Source organism: Rutidosis leptorrhynchoides, chromosome 7, assembly GCF_046630445.1.
Source record: "Rutidosis leptorrhynchoides isolate AG116_Rl617_1_P2 chromosome 7, CSIRO_AGI_Rlap_v1, whole genome shotgun sequence".
In the NCBI taxonomy this organism is placed as follows: Eukaryota; Viridiplantae; Streptophyta; class Magnoliopsida; order Asterales; family Asteraceae; genus Rutidosis; species Rutidosis leptorrhynchoides.
The window spans coordinates 7,131,278-7,149,336 of NC_092339.1; the positions used below are offsets into that span (position 1 = coordinate 7,131,278).

Sequence of the window (18,059 nt, forward strand, 5' to 3'; positions counted from 1 at the left end):
ATATTTTTGTATTTTTACAATTATAAGTAAAAAAATATAGCATTAAACTTGGCTAGAGTTCCCTGTGGACGAACCGGACTTACTAAAAACTACACTACTGTACAATTAGGTACACTGCCTATAAGTGTTGTAGCAAGGTTTAGGTATATCCATTCTATAAATAAATAAATCACTTGTGTAAAATTGTATCGTATTTAATAATATTTCCTTGTAAAAATTAATAGTATTTTATACCCCTTCGCTTTAACATCAACTAGAATCACTTCTTTATTCTTCACACTTTGTACATCAGTGATTTCGTTTTGGCGGTATAAACAATGATAGTAACGTTGTGGTTTACAGTTCCACATGACTATGAAAATTTAGATCCTTACGGAAATTGGATCTTTATGAAAACATTTGATCTTTTGAAAATTTAATCTAGCTTTTACCCTAGATAAGTTTTCCAGAATAACCCTTCACCGGTGTTTGCAAATTGTTTTTGTGGGTTTGGTGGGTTTCAGATTTGAAAATTTTAGCTCAAAACTTGCGGTTTTGTGTCACCCACTTGCTAACCTTGCTTTGGGAAAGCAACACGTCTAGTATACTTGCTCCGTATATTACATTTCGGTAAACTACCGTCCGGTTGTAAAGGAAAGCGTTGAACAAGCAACTGTTAAGGCAATGTCCCGTGACATGCTTTTGATTATGGTCTATAACGTGTCGGATGCAATTACTATCCTTTGTAGGAGCAATAGTAAAGCTCATCCTATGATTTTTCGGTCTGGTACAAGGTCTTGTCTTTGACCATGCTATGCAACCACCGTTCTTACGGTTGACACCCGATTTGGTTCAGGTGACCTAATGAATTCCAGGTGAATTCCTAGGATTTTGCGTTCAATGGTAATGAATGCATTGAAAATGGATTTTCAGAAAACAAATCGATTTATAATTTTGATCAAAATATTTTCTCGTTCAAGCTCGAGTTTAGATATCATCGAATTCCATGAGTTTGAATTCTCAATCTTTAAAAGTCAATCTCAAGGATTAAGTAATATCAGTCTTAAAAGCTGATTTTTAATCTTTAAGGAGATTATCCTTTTCTGGGGGTCTGATTCATTAGTCTTATCAAGCTAATTTGCATGGCGCCCTCCCCATTTTACGAGACAGATCCTCTCATGGTTAGGATAAGTCTGACCACTTGGTGACCCTGTTTGATGCTGAGGTCCGTGGATTTCCAGCTGATTTTCGAGAAAACTTTTCAAGGTTTTTCGTAGACTCTACAACTGGTCTGGACGACAACTTCCTGACCTAAATCAAGAAGCACGTGTCTTTTTCAGAAGACTTTACTTCCTTTTAATGATGGAATTGATTCATCGTGTAGATCCATCTTTCTTTCAAATATATTACAATTTACCGGGTAAAACGGTTAATTTTGTCCAAAACAAAAGTATCTACAATTATTTGTACAAAAATATATGACATATGTATAAGTTACAAAATTTTAAAAATCCGAAAGAATTTAACCACTTCCCACACTTAAGATCTTGCAATGCCCTCATTTGCAAGAAATCAGTAACAATTTAAATTATTGAGGGTGATTAGCGTAGAAAAATGATTAACTTTTACCAAAGTTTCCAAACATATTGGCGTTTATTTGCTGAATGATAAATGGTGCACATCATTTGTTCATTCCGTCTTGTTGTTACATCATATTTGTTTTTCGTTTTGTCGACAAAATTAGTAGCTTTTGCTGAACTTAATGCCAGTATTTGAAAATGCGCTATTTTACCCTGTTGTGTACATGAAATAAAATACATACAATACAAATATAAACATGCATGGTAATTTGAAATGGGACTTAAAATCCTACTTTCAAATCAAATATGAAATATTAGTACAACATAATAAAAATATTAAACATTACAATAAAAGTATCACAATATTATATGTTTAAACATAAATAAATAGAAATAATAAAATCACCCACGGGAACTATATCAATCTGGATAGGGGTTCCAGTTCATGTCGTCGGTCGGGTTCCATGGTTGGTGATAGGTGTACTGGTAGGCCTGGTTAGGGTCGTAGAGAGTAAATGGTGGTCTCATATCGGGCTGGTGTGGAGGATAGTAAGCAGGTCGGGTCGGTACGTAGTGATCCTGAGGTGATAGCCGGCTCATGATCTGATGCTGATGATAGTGCCATCTATCATGCTATCGTTGCCTGGAATGCTCGTACTCATTCCGGGCTTGCCACTGCTCATACCGTCTATGTCTCTCCTCGTTTGTCATTTCTACCTCATCTATATGCTGGTAGACGTCAGTCATAGCCTCCCTAATGACATCCCTAATGTCATCTGCTTCCTCCATTTCCTCATCTGAACCTCTCTCTATCTGAGAATTACTACCATCATAGGGTACTGCCTGATTGCGTCTGCTCTTTAATACCTTAGCACCCTGATAGACCCTCAATCCTAAAGGCTCAACCTGTTCCCTACATACCAAAAATGGACCCCCTTGAGCCCTATCTATACCCAAATACTCCCCAATGAGAGTAACAAAAATACCTCCTCCTATTACTCCCCGTTCCTGTATTCCATCCACCATCTTAGACAAATAAAAACCAACACAGTAGGGGATATTAACAAAGCCTCTTGAGTCTCAAATACACTTAAGGTAAAATAAATCATGTAAGGTCATTTTATCCTTGTTGTGACCTCTCTGTGTAATCGAGTTAGCCAGAAATCTATGAATTATACGAAGCTCGGCTCTGTTAATATGTAAGTAGGAGTGTGTTCCTGCCCGCGCAAAAATATTATAATCTGACATACGCCTCCAGACGGTGTTAGCATCAAAATTCCTATCTACCCTTTCACCATGATAAATCAAATTTGTACAATCGGGTAATAGTATTTCAGTGGGCGTATATATCTGTAAAGCCCTTGGCCATGTCCAGCATGGACATCCTATACATCCTACGACCAAGTATAAATCTAAGAAAACTTCTATCATCTAACCTATCTACATCCGCATTTAATGAAATAGTACTCATAAGCTCAACGCACCATTCCTTATATACATGCCTACGAATGGTGAATAAACGTTCCCAATCGGGAAAAGAAGAGCTGCCATACCTTTGGATCAAATGCTGTCTAACTGAGTTAACTAGTTGGACCCTTTCCAAAGGCTCCCAATCGATTACCCTCGGCACTTATACATTTTTCGTTACCAGTTTGAATTTATTACTTTGATATGTCGGGTAATCTCTCCAATTCCGATCAAATCTCAAATTGGGATGCAACTGTTCTTCATGAATCGTTGGGTGTTGTACTATTGGATGCATCGGAAATACTACGTAGGCATTAACATATTCTAGTTGCGGATCATAATATGGAACGTGTTGATCAGGTTGTTGTTGTTGTTCCTGTTGTTGCTCCGGTTCATATTGTGGCTCATATTGCATTTCTCGTTCAAGTTCCGGAGCAGGTTGCCTGGATGATGATGAAGCACCATCAGTATCTGTATATCTCTGCAAAACACATTAAAAACAAAATTTGTGCATCCAAATATGCATTAGTGTTAGCAAAATAACAACTTAAAACAATTACAATAACATGTTCAATCAAAATTAAACTTATACACATTTTCACAATTTTAACAATTCTACACTTTTTCAAATAAGCATATATGAAAATATTTACAAAGTTCATAAGCATTCAACTCAAATAACATGTTAAAATAACCATTACTAGCAATTAAACAAGTTTCAAATGGCATTTACATCAATTTAATCAAGTTCATGAATTTTATACCTAAAAAGTTCACTTTAATTCTCAAAAATCATGTTTAGGATCAAAGTTTGGATCATTTAGCTACCTAAACATGTTACACTACTTAATTTAGCAATAATTCATGACAAAAATCGGCCATAACCTGTTTATATCAAAAAGCCCCAAATTGCTCAAGAACACAAACCCTAGATTTCTAAAATTTTTAAAGTTTTTGGCTTCAAATCATGTTAAATAGCATCAATCTAGGTTATACATGCATAAAATACTAACAATTTAACTCTAATTACACTAGAAATTGACAAAATCAAATTAGGTAAAATATTGGTAATTATCACAAAAACTAAGAAATTTAAGAGTTTAGGGGTGTAATTTTTACCTTCTTGTTGAAAAATCCAAACCTAGGCATGATTAGAGTGGATTGTAGGATGAAATTTGGTTGAATTTGGTGAAAAAATGGTGATTTGAGGAGTGTATGTGTGTGTATGTTCGTGTATTGTGTGTGTGTTGTGTGGAGAAGACAGAACAGCTCGTGGCCTTTTTGTTCCTGACCTGATTTCGGTCCCCATGCGATCGCATGGATATATAGGCCAAACCCCATGTGATCGCATGAGGTGCAGGTACTGTTTTTTTTTTAAACCTTTTACTTTTAACACAAAATAATTAAATTAAATTTTAAAATTTTGCTTTCCTTTTTATTTAGGACGAGGTCGTTTCGGATCGATGTCCTAGTCCGTCCCTCGACAAAATTTTAAAAATTTGTCACATTTTAAGCGTTGTTTTAAAAGTAAAGATTTTTGGGTTTTTTTAATGTTTTTGGCATACTTTAATTCAATAAGATTAAAAATAATGATAATAAAAGTTCTCGTCCCTCCCTTGGGTAGAGCAATTTCGGTTCAACGACCTAGTTTTCAACTCACGACGAATTTTTAGAAATCACATTTTTAACTAAACGAAATAAAGTAAATTTTTGTTTTTAAATTCACACCAAACTTAAATTTAAAATGCATAAAATTAAAAATTTAAATTTTTAAAATTAAAATTTCACACCAAATTCATATTATATTTTTGTTTTTATACATACAAACTTATATTAAAGATATTATGTTTTTTCAAATATTTACAAACTTAAATATATTGATTTAAAAAGATTTACAATATTAATTTAATATTTATATATTAATTTTAAAAACAAAGTAAAAATTAAAATTAAAAATATTTTTGGTCTTTTTATCCCACTTTAATCAATCAAATATTATCAAAAATATACGCCCCTCTTTTCGGTAAAGTAATTTCGGTTCCATAACCTAGTTTTACTCCTAACGAATTTCTGAAATATTTTGGGTTGATTGATTAAAGATATTTATACCTTAAGAATAAACGGTAAATTTCGCAGTGATGTAATAAATTTTTGTATGATATCAATAATTTCGGTTACGCATACCTAATTTTATTGAATACCAATTTAATACTTTATAGCGAACGATTCAGCATTTATTATCAAAAGATTAAAAGCAATAAAAATAAAAATAAAAATTGTACATAATTCCCTGTGAGAAAGAATTGTCAGAGACCTGCTTTAGCAGACTCATAGGAGAGTCGTGTGATTTGGTTCTTCATAGCTACATAAGCATAACCTCGAATCTTCAATATCTTTTCTTCTAAACATATAAACGGTCCTTCTCTGCATAGAGTAACAAATTCGGTATTTGAATATGTTTGATTATTTGAACATTTACCTTCGTGTGACCATTTTCTGCATTTATAACATCTTTCAAGGTGTCGTGCTCTTCTTTTTGTTGCGGATTTTGATTTTCCTTTACCGAAATGTATCTTCTGATGATCTTTTCTGAGTTCTTTTCTTACTCTGTCCATTTTGTCTCTTATGAATGATACCAAGTCACTCGGAAGGGTGTCATTATTACGTTTAATAATCATAGCATGTAGCATTAGACCATGGTTCAGATCAAAGGAATTCTTTATCTCGTAAACCTAAAAAAATAAAAATTCAGAATGGGGGGAGAAGACTAGTTCTTTAGGGTCTGCTAGGGAAAGACCATTCGGATTCCATTCTCGGAAACTACACGAAAACAGAATATCTAACTCTAACAGAAATATATATTACCCTAAAAAGATTCGAACCTTCCCACACTTAGTTAGCTGTGGTATCGAAATTGTGATTAACTTCATCTTCAACTTCCATTGGATTATCTATGTAATGTTTTACTCTGTGACCATTAACCTTAAATTCAATCCCATTTGAATTTATTAACTCTACTGTTCCGTATGGGAAAACTCTTTTGACTATGAATGGTCCAGACCATCTTGATTTCAATTTTTCAGGAAATAACTTGAATCGTGAATTGAAAAGAAGAACTCTGTCTCCTTCTTTAAATTCTTTTGAACTTCTGATTCTTTTATCATGCCATTTCTTCGTTCTTTCTTTATAGATTAACGAATTTTCATATGCTTCATGTCTTATCTTCTAATTCGTTTAGTTGACTTAACCGTAGACGTCCAGCTTCATGTAAATCAAGATTACATGTCTTCAAAGCCTAAAATACTTTGTGTTCAATTTCTACTGGAAGATGACATGCTTTTCTGTAAACGAGTTTAAAAGATGTGGTTCCAATTGGAGTTTTGTAGGCTGTTCTAAAAGCCCAGAGTGCACCCTCCAATTTTATGGACCATTCCTTCGGATTTGATCCTACAGTTTTCTCTAGAATACGTTTTAATGCTCGGTTGGTATTTTTAACTTGTCCAATTGTTTGTGGATGATAAGCAGTTGAGATTTTATGAGTTACTCCATATCTTTTAAGAACTTTCTCAAGTTGATTATTACAAAAATGAGTACCCCGATCACTTATTAAAGCTTTCGGTGTTCCGAACCTAGCAAAAAGATGTTTTAAAAAGTTGACTACAACTCGTGCATCGTTAGTTGGGAGAGCTTGTGCTTCCGCCCATTTAGATACATAATCAATGGCAACGAGAATGTAGAGATTATTATGAGATTTTGGAAATGGACCCATAAAGTCAATACCCTAAATGTCAAATACTTCACATACTTGAATGACATTTTGTGGCATTTCATCACGTTGACTTATTTTTTCGACCCTTTGACAAGCATCACAGGATTTGCAAAGAAGGTGTGCGTCTTTGAAAATTGTAGGCCAATAGAATCCAGCATCGTAAACTTTTCTTGCTATAACTTGAGGCCCATAATGCCCTCCTGTTGGTCCTGTGTGACAATGGTTTAAGATTTGACTAGCTTCATCTCCGAATACACATCGGCGTATTATTCCATCGGGACAACTTTTAAACAAATGTGGATCTTCCCAGAAATAGTGTTTTATATCACTAAAGAATTTCTTTCGTTTTTGGTACGACAACCCTTTTTCAAGGAATCCACATACTAAGTAGTTTGCAAAGTCTGCAAACCATGAAATTTCATTATAATCTATCTTCAATAGATATTCATCAGGAAAGTTATCTTGTATGACCGATTCATTTAGAACTTCTAATTCGGGATTTTCAAGACGAGAAAGATGATCAGCGGCGAGATTTTCTGCTCCCTTTTAATCTCGGATTTCAATATCGAATTCTTGTAAGAGTAAGATCCAACAAATTAATCGTGGTTTGGCATCTTGTTTTGAAAATAGGTATCTAAGAGCAGAATAGTCGGTATAGACCACCGTTTTAGCTAGAACGAGATATGAATGAAATTTGTCAAAAGCAAAGACAATAGCAAGGAGTTCTTTTTCAGTAGTTGTGTAATTCGTTTGTGCTCCTTGTAACATCTTACTAGCATAATAAATAGATTGAAATCATTTTTCAATCCTTTGTCCTAAAACGACTCCCATTGTAAAATCACTTGCATCGCACATTAGTTCAAACGGTATATTCCAATTTGGAGTTATCATGATCGGCGCATTAGTGAGTTTTTCTTTAAGAATATTAAAAGATTTGATGCATTCATCTGAAAAGATGAATGGAGCATCCTTTTCTAGGAGTTTATTCATAGGAGTGGCAATTTTAGAAAAATCTTTTATGAAACGTCGGTAAAAACCGGCATGCCCTAGAAAACTCCTAACTCCTCTAACATTGGTGGGATGTGGAAGTTTAGTAATTACATATACTTTAGCTCTATCCACTTCAATTCCTTCCTTTGAAATTTTATGACCAAGAACGATGCCTTCTTTAACCATGAAATGGCATTTCTCCCAATTAAGAACTAGATTTGATTGTTCGCATCTAATAAGCATTCATTCAAGATTAACTAGACATGTTTCAAAAGTATCACCGAAGACTGAAAAGTTATCCATGAAAACTTCCATGCTTTCTTCTATCATGTCGTGAAAAATCGCCATCATGCACCTTTGAAAGGTCGCAGGGGCGTTGCAAAGTCCAAATGGCATGCGTTTGTAAGCAAAAGTACCATAAGGGCACGTGAATGTGGTTTTCTCTTGATCCTCGGGTGCTATTTGAATTTGAAAGTATCCGGAAAAACCATCAAGAAAACAATAGTAACTATTTCCCGCTAATCTTTCCAACATTTGATCAATGAAAGGTAAGGGAAAGTATTTTTTCTGGTGGCGTCATTTAATTTTCTATAATCAATACAAACACGCCATCCTGTTACAGTCCTAGTAGGAATAAGCTCATTTTTTTCATTTGTGATGACAGTCATGCCACCTTTCTTAGGTACGCATTGAACTGGGCTTACCCATGGACTATCAGAGATTAGATAAATTAAACATGCATCTAGCAGTTTAATAATTTCTTTCTTAGCAACATCTTGCATATTAGGATTTAGTCTTCGATGGCGTTGCACATATGTTTTATGACCTTCTTCCATAAGGATTTTATGTGTGCAATATGAAGGACTTATTCCTTTAATATCATGAATCTTCCATGCAATAGCTGATTTATGAGCTTTTAGCACAGAAATGAGTTGAGATTTTTCATTTTCAGTAAGAGAAGACAATATTATTATAGGTAATTCAGATTCGCCATGTAAATAAGCGTATTCCAAATGGTTTGGAAGTGGCTTTAACTCTAGTGTCGGTGGTTCTTCTATCGATGATTTATATCGATATCTGTCTTCCTCTTTTAGCATTTGAATTTCTTCTGTTGTAGGTTAATATCCATTAGCCATAAGTGTAGCTAACATTTCAGCTTCATCAATTGGTTCAGTTCCTTCTCCTAAAGAACATTCTCCTGTTCCTTGTAATTCTGGAAATTCTTCTAACAATTCTGCATGTGAATCTATAGTTTGAATATAATAACATGTATCATCTGCAGATTGCGGTTGTTGCATGGCTCTATCAACAGAAAAGGTAACACTCTCGTCCTCTATGCTTAGGGTCAGTTTCTTACCAAACACGTCTATTATTGCTTTAGCCTTATTTAAGAATAGTCTTCCTAATATGAGAGGAACTCGAGAATCTTCTTCCATGTCTAGAATAACAAAATCTACTGGAAATACTAAAGTACCAACTTTAACTAGCATGTTCTCCATTATCCCTCTAGGATGTTTTACTGATCGATCGGCTAGTTGTATGCTTATTCGTGTTGGTTTCAATTCTCCAAGGTCTAGTTTAGCGTATAGTGAATACGGCATTAAATTTATACTAGCACCTAAATCTGCTAATGCTTCTATTGAACTAAGACTACCCAGAAAACATGGAATTGTGAAACTTTCTGGATCAGATAGTTTTTCTGGTATCTTATTCAACAGCAATGCAGAACAATTAGCATTCATGGTAACAGCCGAGAGTTCTTCCATTTTCTTTCTATTTGTGATTAGATCTTTCAGAAATTTAGCATATCTTGGCATTCCTAAAATTACATCAATGAAAGGAAGATTTACATTTATCTGTTTAAACATATCCATAAATTTAGATTGCTCGGCTTCAAGTCTTTCTTTTCTCATTTTACTCGGGTAAGGAAGTGGTGGTTGGTATGGTTCAACTACCGGTTCTGTTTCCTTATCTTGTTCAGATTGTGGTTCTTGTGTAGTAGGAATAGTGTCATCAGAAATTACAGGTATTTCAGGTGGTTTAAGTGTGATACCACTTCTCGTGGTAATGGCTTTAGCTGTTTCATTCCGGGGGTTAGCATTTGTATCACTAGGTAAACTTCCCGGTTTTCTTTCACCTATTAACCTTGCTAGGTTGCTTACTTCTTGTTCCAAATTTTGAATAGAAGCTTGTTGATTTCTAAATGCTTGAGCATTTTGTACATTCGTTTGTTTCTGGGATGTGAAAAAATGTGTTTGAGATTCAACTAGCTTCGACATCATATCTTCTAAATTTGGCTTTTTATCATCGGTTTGTGGTGGTTTATTTTAAAAAATAGGTGTTTGCTGATTGTAAGTATTATTGGATACTTGTTGATTGCTAGGACCTTATTGGTTGTTGTGTGGAACATTTCGGTTATAGTTCTGATTTTGATTGTAGATTGGTTTTGGCGATTGATAATTATTCTGATAATTATTTCTAGGCCTTTGGTTCATGTATGAAACATTCTCTCTTTGTTCCATTGTTTGTTCAATACTGAGACAATCTTTTGTCAAATGTGGTCCTCCACACTGCTCACAACTAATTCGTATTGAGTGAATATCCTTAGTCATCTTTTCCATTCGTCTCTCAACAGCATCTATCTATGCAGAAATGGAATCAAAGTCATGGCTAGAATCGGCTCTAGCTGCTTTAGATGATCTAACGATATCTTTTTCTTGGTGCCACTCATGTGAGTGGAAAGCAGTGTTATCAATGATTTTGTAAGCTTCAGTTGCTGTTTTCTTCATAATGGAACCACCAGCTGCTATATCGATGTCTTTTCTTGTAGTGATGTCACATCCTTGGTAGAATATTTGTACTATTTGATAAGTGTCTAAACCATGTTGCGAACATCCTCTTAATAACTTTCCAAATCTTGTCCATGCCTCATATAGAGTTTCATTTGGCTTTTGCGTGGACGTAACAATTTCTCCTTGAAGTCTCACGGCTTTAGATGTCGGAAAGAATTGTTTAAGAAAATTTTCAACTAAAACGTCCCATGTATCAATCGCCCCTTCAGGTAACGATTCTAACCAATCTTTGGCCTCTCCCTTTAAAGTCAAGGGAAATAACACGAGATATATATGTTCATCCTCCACTTCTCGGATTTTAAATAAAGTACAGATCCTATTAAAGGTACGAAGATGTTCGTTTGGATCTTCCTTCGGCGCACCACTAAATTGGCATTGATTAGTCACCATGTGTAGGATTTTTCCTTCAATTTCATAATCTGGCGCATTAATGTCTGGTTGAGTAATTGCGTGACCTTGGCCAGTGCGTTTAGCTCGCATTCGGTCTTCCATACTTAGAGGTTCCAGATTCTCCATAATTGAATTTGTTGAATCTGAATCACTAGAAGATTCTGATTTAATGGTTTGTTCCTCGACAATATCTGTTTGAATGATTGGTGGTTCCGGAGGAAAGATTAATGGTTCAAGATCTCTGAATTGTCCCTGAATATCCTCCGGATTCTCAATTGTAAGGTCGGGTTCAAAAAATGGATTATCGGAAATTTGAATTGGAGTACTTGGTTGACTAGATGACGATTCTAAAGAAAAATCAACGGCGACAATATTGGCTAGATGTCTTGATCGAGTTACAGGTGGTGAACGTATAAAAAGTGGTGAACGTTTTTCTCGGTGCATTCACTGAATATCCTATTAGTTATAAAAGATAAAAAATTATACAAGTTATCAAATTAATAGACTTTTCTGATTTTACCCACGTTTCGAATAGCCAATAGATGCAGCAGGTAGCTAGGACCCTTTAAATCGGAAGCCCACAACTCGCCACTAACAAATTCAACTATTACTGCAAACCAGAAAATTTTAGATGTCTATCAATTTAACCACTTAAAATAATTTTTCGTTTTGAAATTTAAAGAAATTTTAGAGAAGAAATAGAAAATTCTATGTCCTAAAAACTAGATCGTCAGGAAATAAGAAAGAAAAAGAGCGCGTCGAAAAACGTCGAAAAATAAAAGGTCGAAAAATAATAAAAAGAACGTAGCGCGTCGAAACTTAAAAGTCTAAAAATTAAGAATTAAAAGTTACGTCTAAAGGTATTAAAGCTTAAAAGGAATTCTATATCCAAAACGGCAATAACTTAAAAAGTACTAAAATCTTAAAACGGCGTCGCAAAATTCTAAAGCACTTAAATCTTAGTCTAAAGAAAAAGCACTTAAGGGATTTTACGGCAAAGCTTAAAAAATCTAGAAATACAAATAACTACGGCAAATACTATATCTTAAAACTAAATACGAACGAAAAATACAAATATTACGCTAAAACAAATAAAAAGATACAAAATATAAAAATAAACTTAAAGTTGTAAAAAGTACAATTTTTATAAAAATATTATTTTTATATTATTTATTTATAAAAGTATTAATTTTTATATATTAATAAAACTTAATTAAACTAAATAATACAAATTAATTAAAAACTAAAACTAAATAATTAAATAAATAACCCTAATTAGAGTTTTAATTAATTATAATTAATTTATACTCCGTAATTAATGCAGTAGGTCAGAGGTATCAGGCGTGTCAGGTTACCTCATGCGATCGCATGAGGTTTCCTTGTTAATTCCATGCGGTCGCATGGTACCCGGATCCAGTTCAGAAGTTGGGCTTCTACAGTACTTTGGCCCAATTTTATTTATTATTTTTTTCTGTTTTAATATTTATATAAAATATTTATATAAATTAAATAAATACTTATATTTTTACAAACTAAAAGTAGAAATAGAAATATTTTATATTTTTATATATTTTAAACAAACTCTTAAAAATATATATTTTTTTGTTTTTGTTTTTATATTTTTATATTTTCAATATTTAAAATGTATTTTTACAAAAGCGTATTTTTACAAAAGTAAGTGTTATGATAGTCACGATTATTAAATTGTTACTAACAGTACTCGAAGTTATATATTTAGATTAGTTTAAACGTATATATACGTATATTATAAAGTACTTTGTTCAATTAAATTCACAATCAGCGACAAATCACAATCAAAATATGTGTGATAGAATAGAATGCATGTCTTTTCTCATTGATCATCTATCCATATATACAAGAGTCAATATGATAAGAATGGAAACCTATTAACTACATCTCTACTATTTTTGGATGAGGTTTACAAGAGATCTATTCTAAACATAGATTACAGAAAGTTTGTTACAAATATTAAATTAGTCGATAATGTCTGTTACTCCCCCTCAGTCGAAGCGATCGGCGGGCGAATGCAGAGACTGGAACAAAATTCTGTGAAAAGCAGTCTTGGTAATCCCTTTGTAAAAATGTCGGCAATCTGAGAACGTGTAGGAACGTGTAAGACAAGGACCTGACCCCGTGCCACCTCTTCACGTACGAAATGTATATCGATCTCAATATGCTTAGTCCGTTGATGCTGAACTGGGTTCCTTGCTAGATAAATGGCACTTACGTTGTCACAAAGGACAAGTGTTGCTTTCTTAACGGGACAGTTTAATTCAAGTAATAAATTTCTCAACCAACAAGACTCGGCGACTGCGTTTGCCACCCCACGGTACTCAGCTTTTGCACTAGATCGAGAGACGGTAGGTTGTCATTTAGATGACCACGATAGAAGATTATCTCCTAAGTAGATACAATAACCAGAAGTTGACCGGCGTGAGTCGGGACAACCACCCCAATCCGCGTCGGTGTAGGCAACAAGATTGTGAGAAGTGGACTTCGAAATATGTAGACCAAATGAAGCTGTCCCTTGAATATAATGTAAAATGCGCTTGATAACATTCATATGAGTCTCTCGTGGATCGTGCATATGGAGACACACTTGTTGAACCGCGTATGTGATATCCGGTATTGTAAAAGTGAGATATTGCAAGGCACCCGCAAGACTCCGGTATTTGGTCGGATTAGCAACAGGTTTGTCAAGTGACTTACTGATTTTGCCATTCGTTTCAACAGGTGTCGAAACCGGTATAACGACCCTCATTTTTCCATTTTATATTTTTCCAATATTAAATGCCCAAACAATATAATTAAAACTTAATGATTAAACTTTAATCAACAATTGTTAAGTGTTAAGAGTTATAAAACATATTAATTAACTTTGTGCAATAATTGACAAGTTAAAAAAAGATGAAAATAATAAACTGTTAGTCGACACTCACTGCTAATTAAAATTTATGCATTTATGTAATATTATAACTAATAACCTATAAGTAATAAATAAAAAGTGACATTTATATAAATAATAAAACAATTGGGAACTAAATAAAAAAATATATATACAAGTCATGAATTAGTAAAAAGAAAATAATACTTATCATGTAGTAAATGTAAAAATAATAATAATATTAATAATAATAATTATAATAATAATAACGAGACTAAAGAATCTTAAACAAATACATCCTTATGTTGACTAAAAAATAAAATAAAATATATATATATATATATATATATATATATATATATATATATATATATATATATATATATATATATAAACTAGTACCACCTATTGTTGACTAAAAATTATAAAATAAAATAAAATCATTAATTAGAACATCCTTATGTTGACTAATACTCTAATACTTGCACTATATAAACACCCATAGACTCCTAGTTTCTCATTCACAAATCACACCAAAATCCTCTATCAAAAACAATCTCTCCCTCTCCCTCTCTTGTGGTATTCGGATCCTTAAGCTTGTTCTTCGTGTTCATCAAGATTTTCAAGCGTGTTCTTCATTATTTGGGTTATTTGATCTTCATCACCAAGTTTTCTTCTTGTTTCTTGTTAATCTTCATCATCATTAACAAGGTATGATCCAAAATCTTAAAACTTTTAAATCTTTCTTTCAATTCATGTTTATATTCATAATCATATTCGTGCATGATCTTAACATTCATATTATTTAGATCCTCAAAACCCTAACCCCTAATCATTAAAATACTACTTTAATTAACTAACTCTAATTAATGAAACCCTAATACTACTTATACTATTAATTAACATGTATAAACTATTACTATTACTAACACCTATAACTTACTACTTATATTATAACACATAAAAACATTTTGGGATATGTGTTAGAGATGTATAGATCTTCGAACTTTCTTGAAGAATGGTTTCTACGAAACTTTAGGCGGAAGGGTTTGGATTTCCGATTTAAAGGATCCTATAGCTCAAGCCCCTAGACCTGAAATGGCCATTCGAAGGGAAAGGGGTGATTGGAAGCTTATCTAATACGGCAAGTATCCTAAAATGGAAAACACACTTAAAGTAGAAACTTTCTAGTTATAGAAACTTACTAAGATAAGAAATCTACTAAAAGTGGAAACTTTCTAAAAATAGAAACTTACTAGGAAAGGAAATTTAGCAAAACGAACTATACTTACAACACTATCATACTTAAACATTTACTTAAACTTGGGCAAAAACACTTACTACTCTTAAATGTCAATAGGTTGACTTTTCTGCTCACTCGTCCAACTTTCTATTCAGAGGAATAACTCTCTCTCTCTACTTACTAAGGTGAACTCATAGCCCCACTCTTTATTGCTAGCAAACTTACTTACTTTTATTGGGGTGAGACACATGCTGTTTTTACATTTTACAACTTAGACACAAGTACCAAACTACTAAACTATGCTATATCCGGCTATGTCCGACTAAGTCCCTACAGTGATATTTTTAATTGCTCGTTGATTGCATGCTTAATTATTGGGGGTAGGCATATCGGGAGTAACGTCCCCGATACATTTGACTAAGTCTTTGTATTACTTAATAATGAAATTAAACTAACAAGTATAAACTACAACTTGTCTTTGGGGCAAACTTGAACGTTTAGTCTAAATATCACGCATTGGCATAACTTTTTGATCTACGAGAGCAACTTTATAAACTAAATCTTGTGGTCTAAAACAACGGTCAAACTTATTTGTTAAACCTATGATTTCACTCAACCTTTTTTGGTTGACACTTTAGCATGTTTTGTCTCAGGTGCTGTTTGATTCAAGCTTTCTTTCTTACTTCTTATGTGATGCTACTTGGACATAGGATCAAGAGATATCACATTATTTACTTTTGCATTTGAACACTTACATTATTGTTACTTTCATCATTGTAACGACATTTCATTTTTGTAACAACCCAACATTGATTTACCAAAAACACGACACAAAAAAAAAAATCTGTGACTGCCCATCTAGACGGCGTCCAGCTTTTACAACTGGGACGGCGTCCAAGGATTTGGGATGGCGTCCCAATGAACTAAAAAGTACTGATCAGTTTTTATTCACACGCGAGTGGAAAACCCGCTTCCCGACACTTTTAAACGTAACCAATTTCACAATATGTGATATTAATTAAAACTAAGATATTTCCACCATAAAAACAAGTTTTACAACACCGAGCCCACAATGACCCGTTTTACAAATAATGTAGCGATTTCGACCCATTTATCTCTTTAGACGGATTAGGACTCTATAACCCAACCCAATACCAAGAGCATAATCTCGGGGACTACCAAATCCCCAATCCGCGTCCATATAACCAAAAGCTACCCCTTCGAGCCCAAGCGCTCCTATGCCTCTAGTCTAACAACTAGCTAGCTTCATAACAAAATACTTGCAAACACTTACACACATACCGCATACATGCTAGCAACACGATTAGCTTATCATCACAATTACAAGCTATAACCTCCAATAATCAAGCTAGCATAACAAAAGCATATATAATATGAACAAATATAATATGCTTACGCTACAACACAAATAACCATGGTTAACCAATAGTACAAGGGAACGGCGCTCGCGAAAACGCCATCGGTGTTCATAACATCCGTTAGGGCACTTAACACCTAGCACCACTAACCCCTAGTGAAATGTCCCGCTCTTATTGATTAAAAACGTTCCATATTAATTGATTTCGTTGCGAGGTTTTGACCTCTATATGAGACGTTTTTCAAAGAATGCATTCATTTTAAAACAAACCATAACCTTTATTTCATCAATAAAGGTTTAAAAAGCTTTACGTAGATTATCAAATAATGATAATCTAAAATATCCTGTTTACACACGACCATTACATAATGGTTTACAATACAAATATGTTACAACAAAATAAGTTTCTTGAATGCAGTTTTTACACAATATCATACAAGCATGGACTCCAAATCTCGTCTTTATTTAAGTATGCGACAGCGGAAGCTCTTAATAATCACCTGAGAATAAACATGCTTAAAACCTCAACAAAAATGTTGGTGAGTTATAGGTTTAACCTATATATATCAAATCGTAACAATAGACCACAAGATTTCATATTTCAATACACATCCCATACATAGAGATAAAAATCATTCATATGGTGAACACCTGGTAACCGACATTAACAAGATGCATATATAAGAATATCCCCATCATTCCGGGACACCCTTCGGATATGATATAAATTTCGAAGTACTAAAGCATCCGGTACTTTGGATGGGGTTTGTTAAGCCCAATAGATCTATCTTTAGGATTCGCGTCAATTAGGGTGTCTGTTCCCTAATTCTTAGATTACCAGACTTAATAAAAAGGGGCATATTCGATTTCGATAATTCAACCATAGAATGTAGTTTCACGTACTTGTGTCTATTTTGTAAATCATTTATAAAACCTGCATGTATTCTCATCCCAAAAATATTAGATTTTAAAAGTTGGACTATAACTCACTTTCACAGATTTTTACTTCGTCGAGAAGTAAGACTTGGCCACTGTTAATTCACGAACCTATAACAATATATACATGTATATTAAAGTTTGTTCAAAATATATTTACAACACTTTTAATATATTTTGATGTTTTAAGTTTATTAAGTCAGCTGTCCTCGTTAGTAACCTACAACTAGTTGTCCACAGTTAGATGTACAGAAATAAATCGATAAATATTATCTTGAATCAATCCACGACCCAGTGTATACGTATCTCAGTATTGATCACAACTCAAACTAAATATATTTTGGAATCAACCTCAACCCTGTATAGCTAACTCCAACATTCACATATAGAGTGTCTATGGTTGTTCCGAAATATATATAGATGTGTCGACATGATAGGTCGAAACATTGTATACGTGTCTATGGTATCTCAAGATTACATAATATACAATACAAGTTGATTAAGTTATGGTTGGAATAGATTTGTTACCAATTTTCACGTAGCTAAAATGAGAAAAATTATCCAATCTTG

General features: G+C 33.5%; 1 protein-coding gene across 1 annotated transcript; it reads right to left on the reverse strand.

Moving 5' to 3' along the window:
* Positions 1–13,416: 13,416 nt before the first annotated feature.
* On the reverse strand, positions 13,417–13,809 carry LOC139857936 (uncharacterized mitochondrial protein AtMg00810-like). Its single transcript, XM_071846784.1, has one exon. It carries the CDS (start codon positions 13,807–13,809, stop codon positions 13,417–13,419), a length of 393 nt encoding a protein of 130 aa, XP_071702885.1.
* Between the last annotated feature and the right edge of the window lie 4,250 nt (positions 13,810–18,059).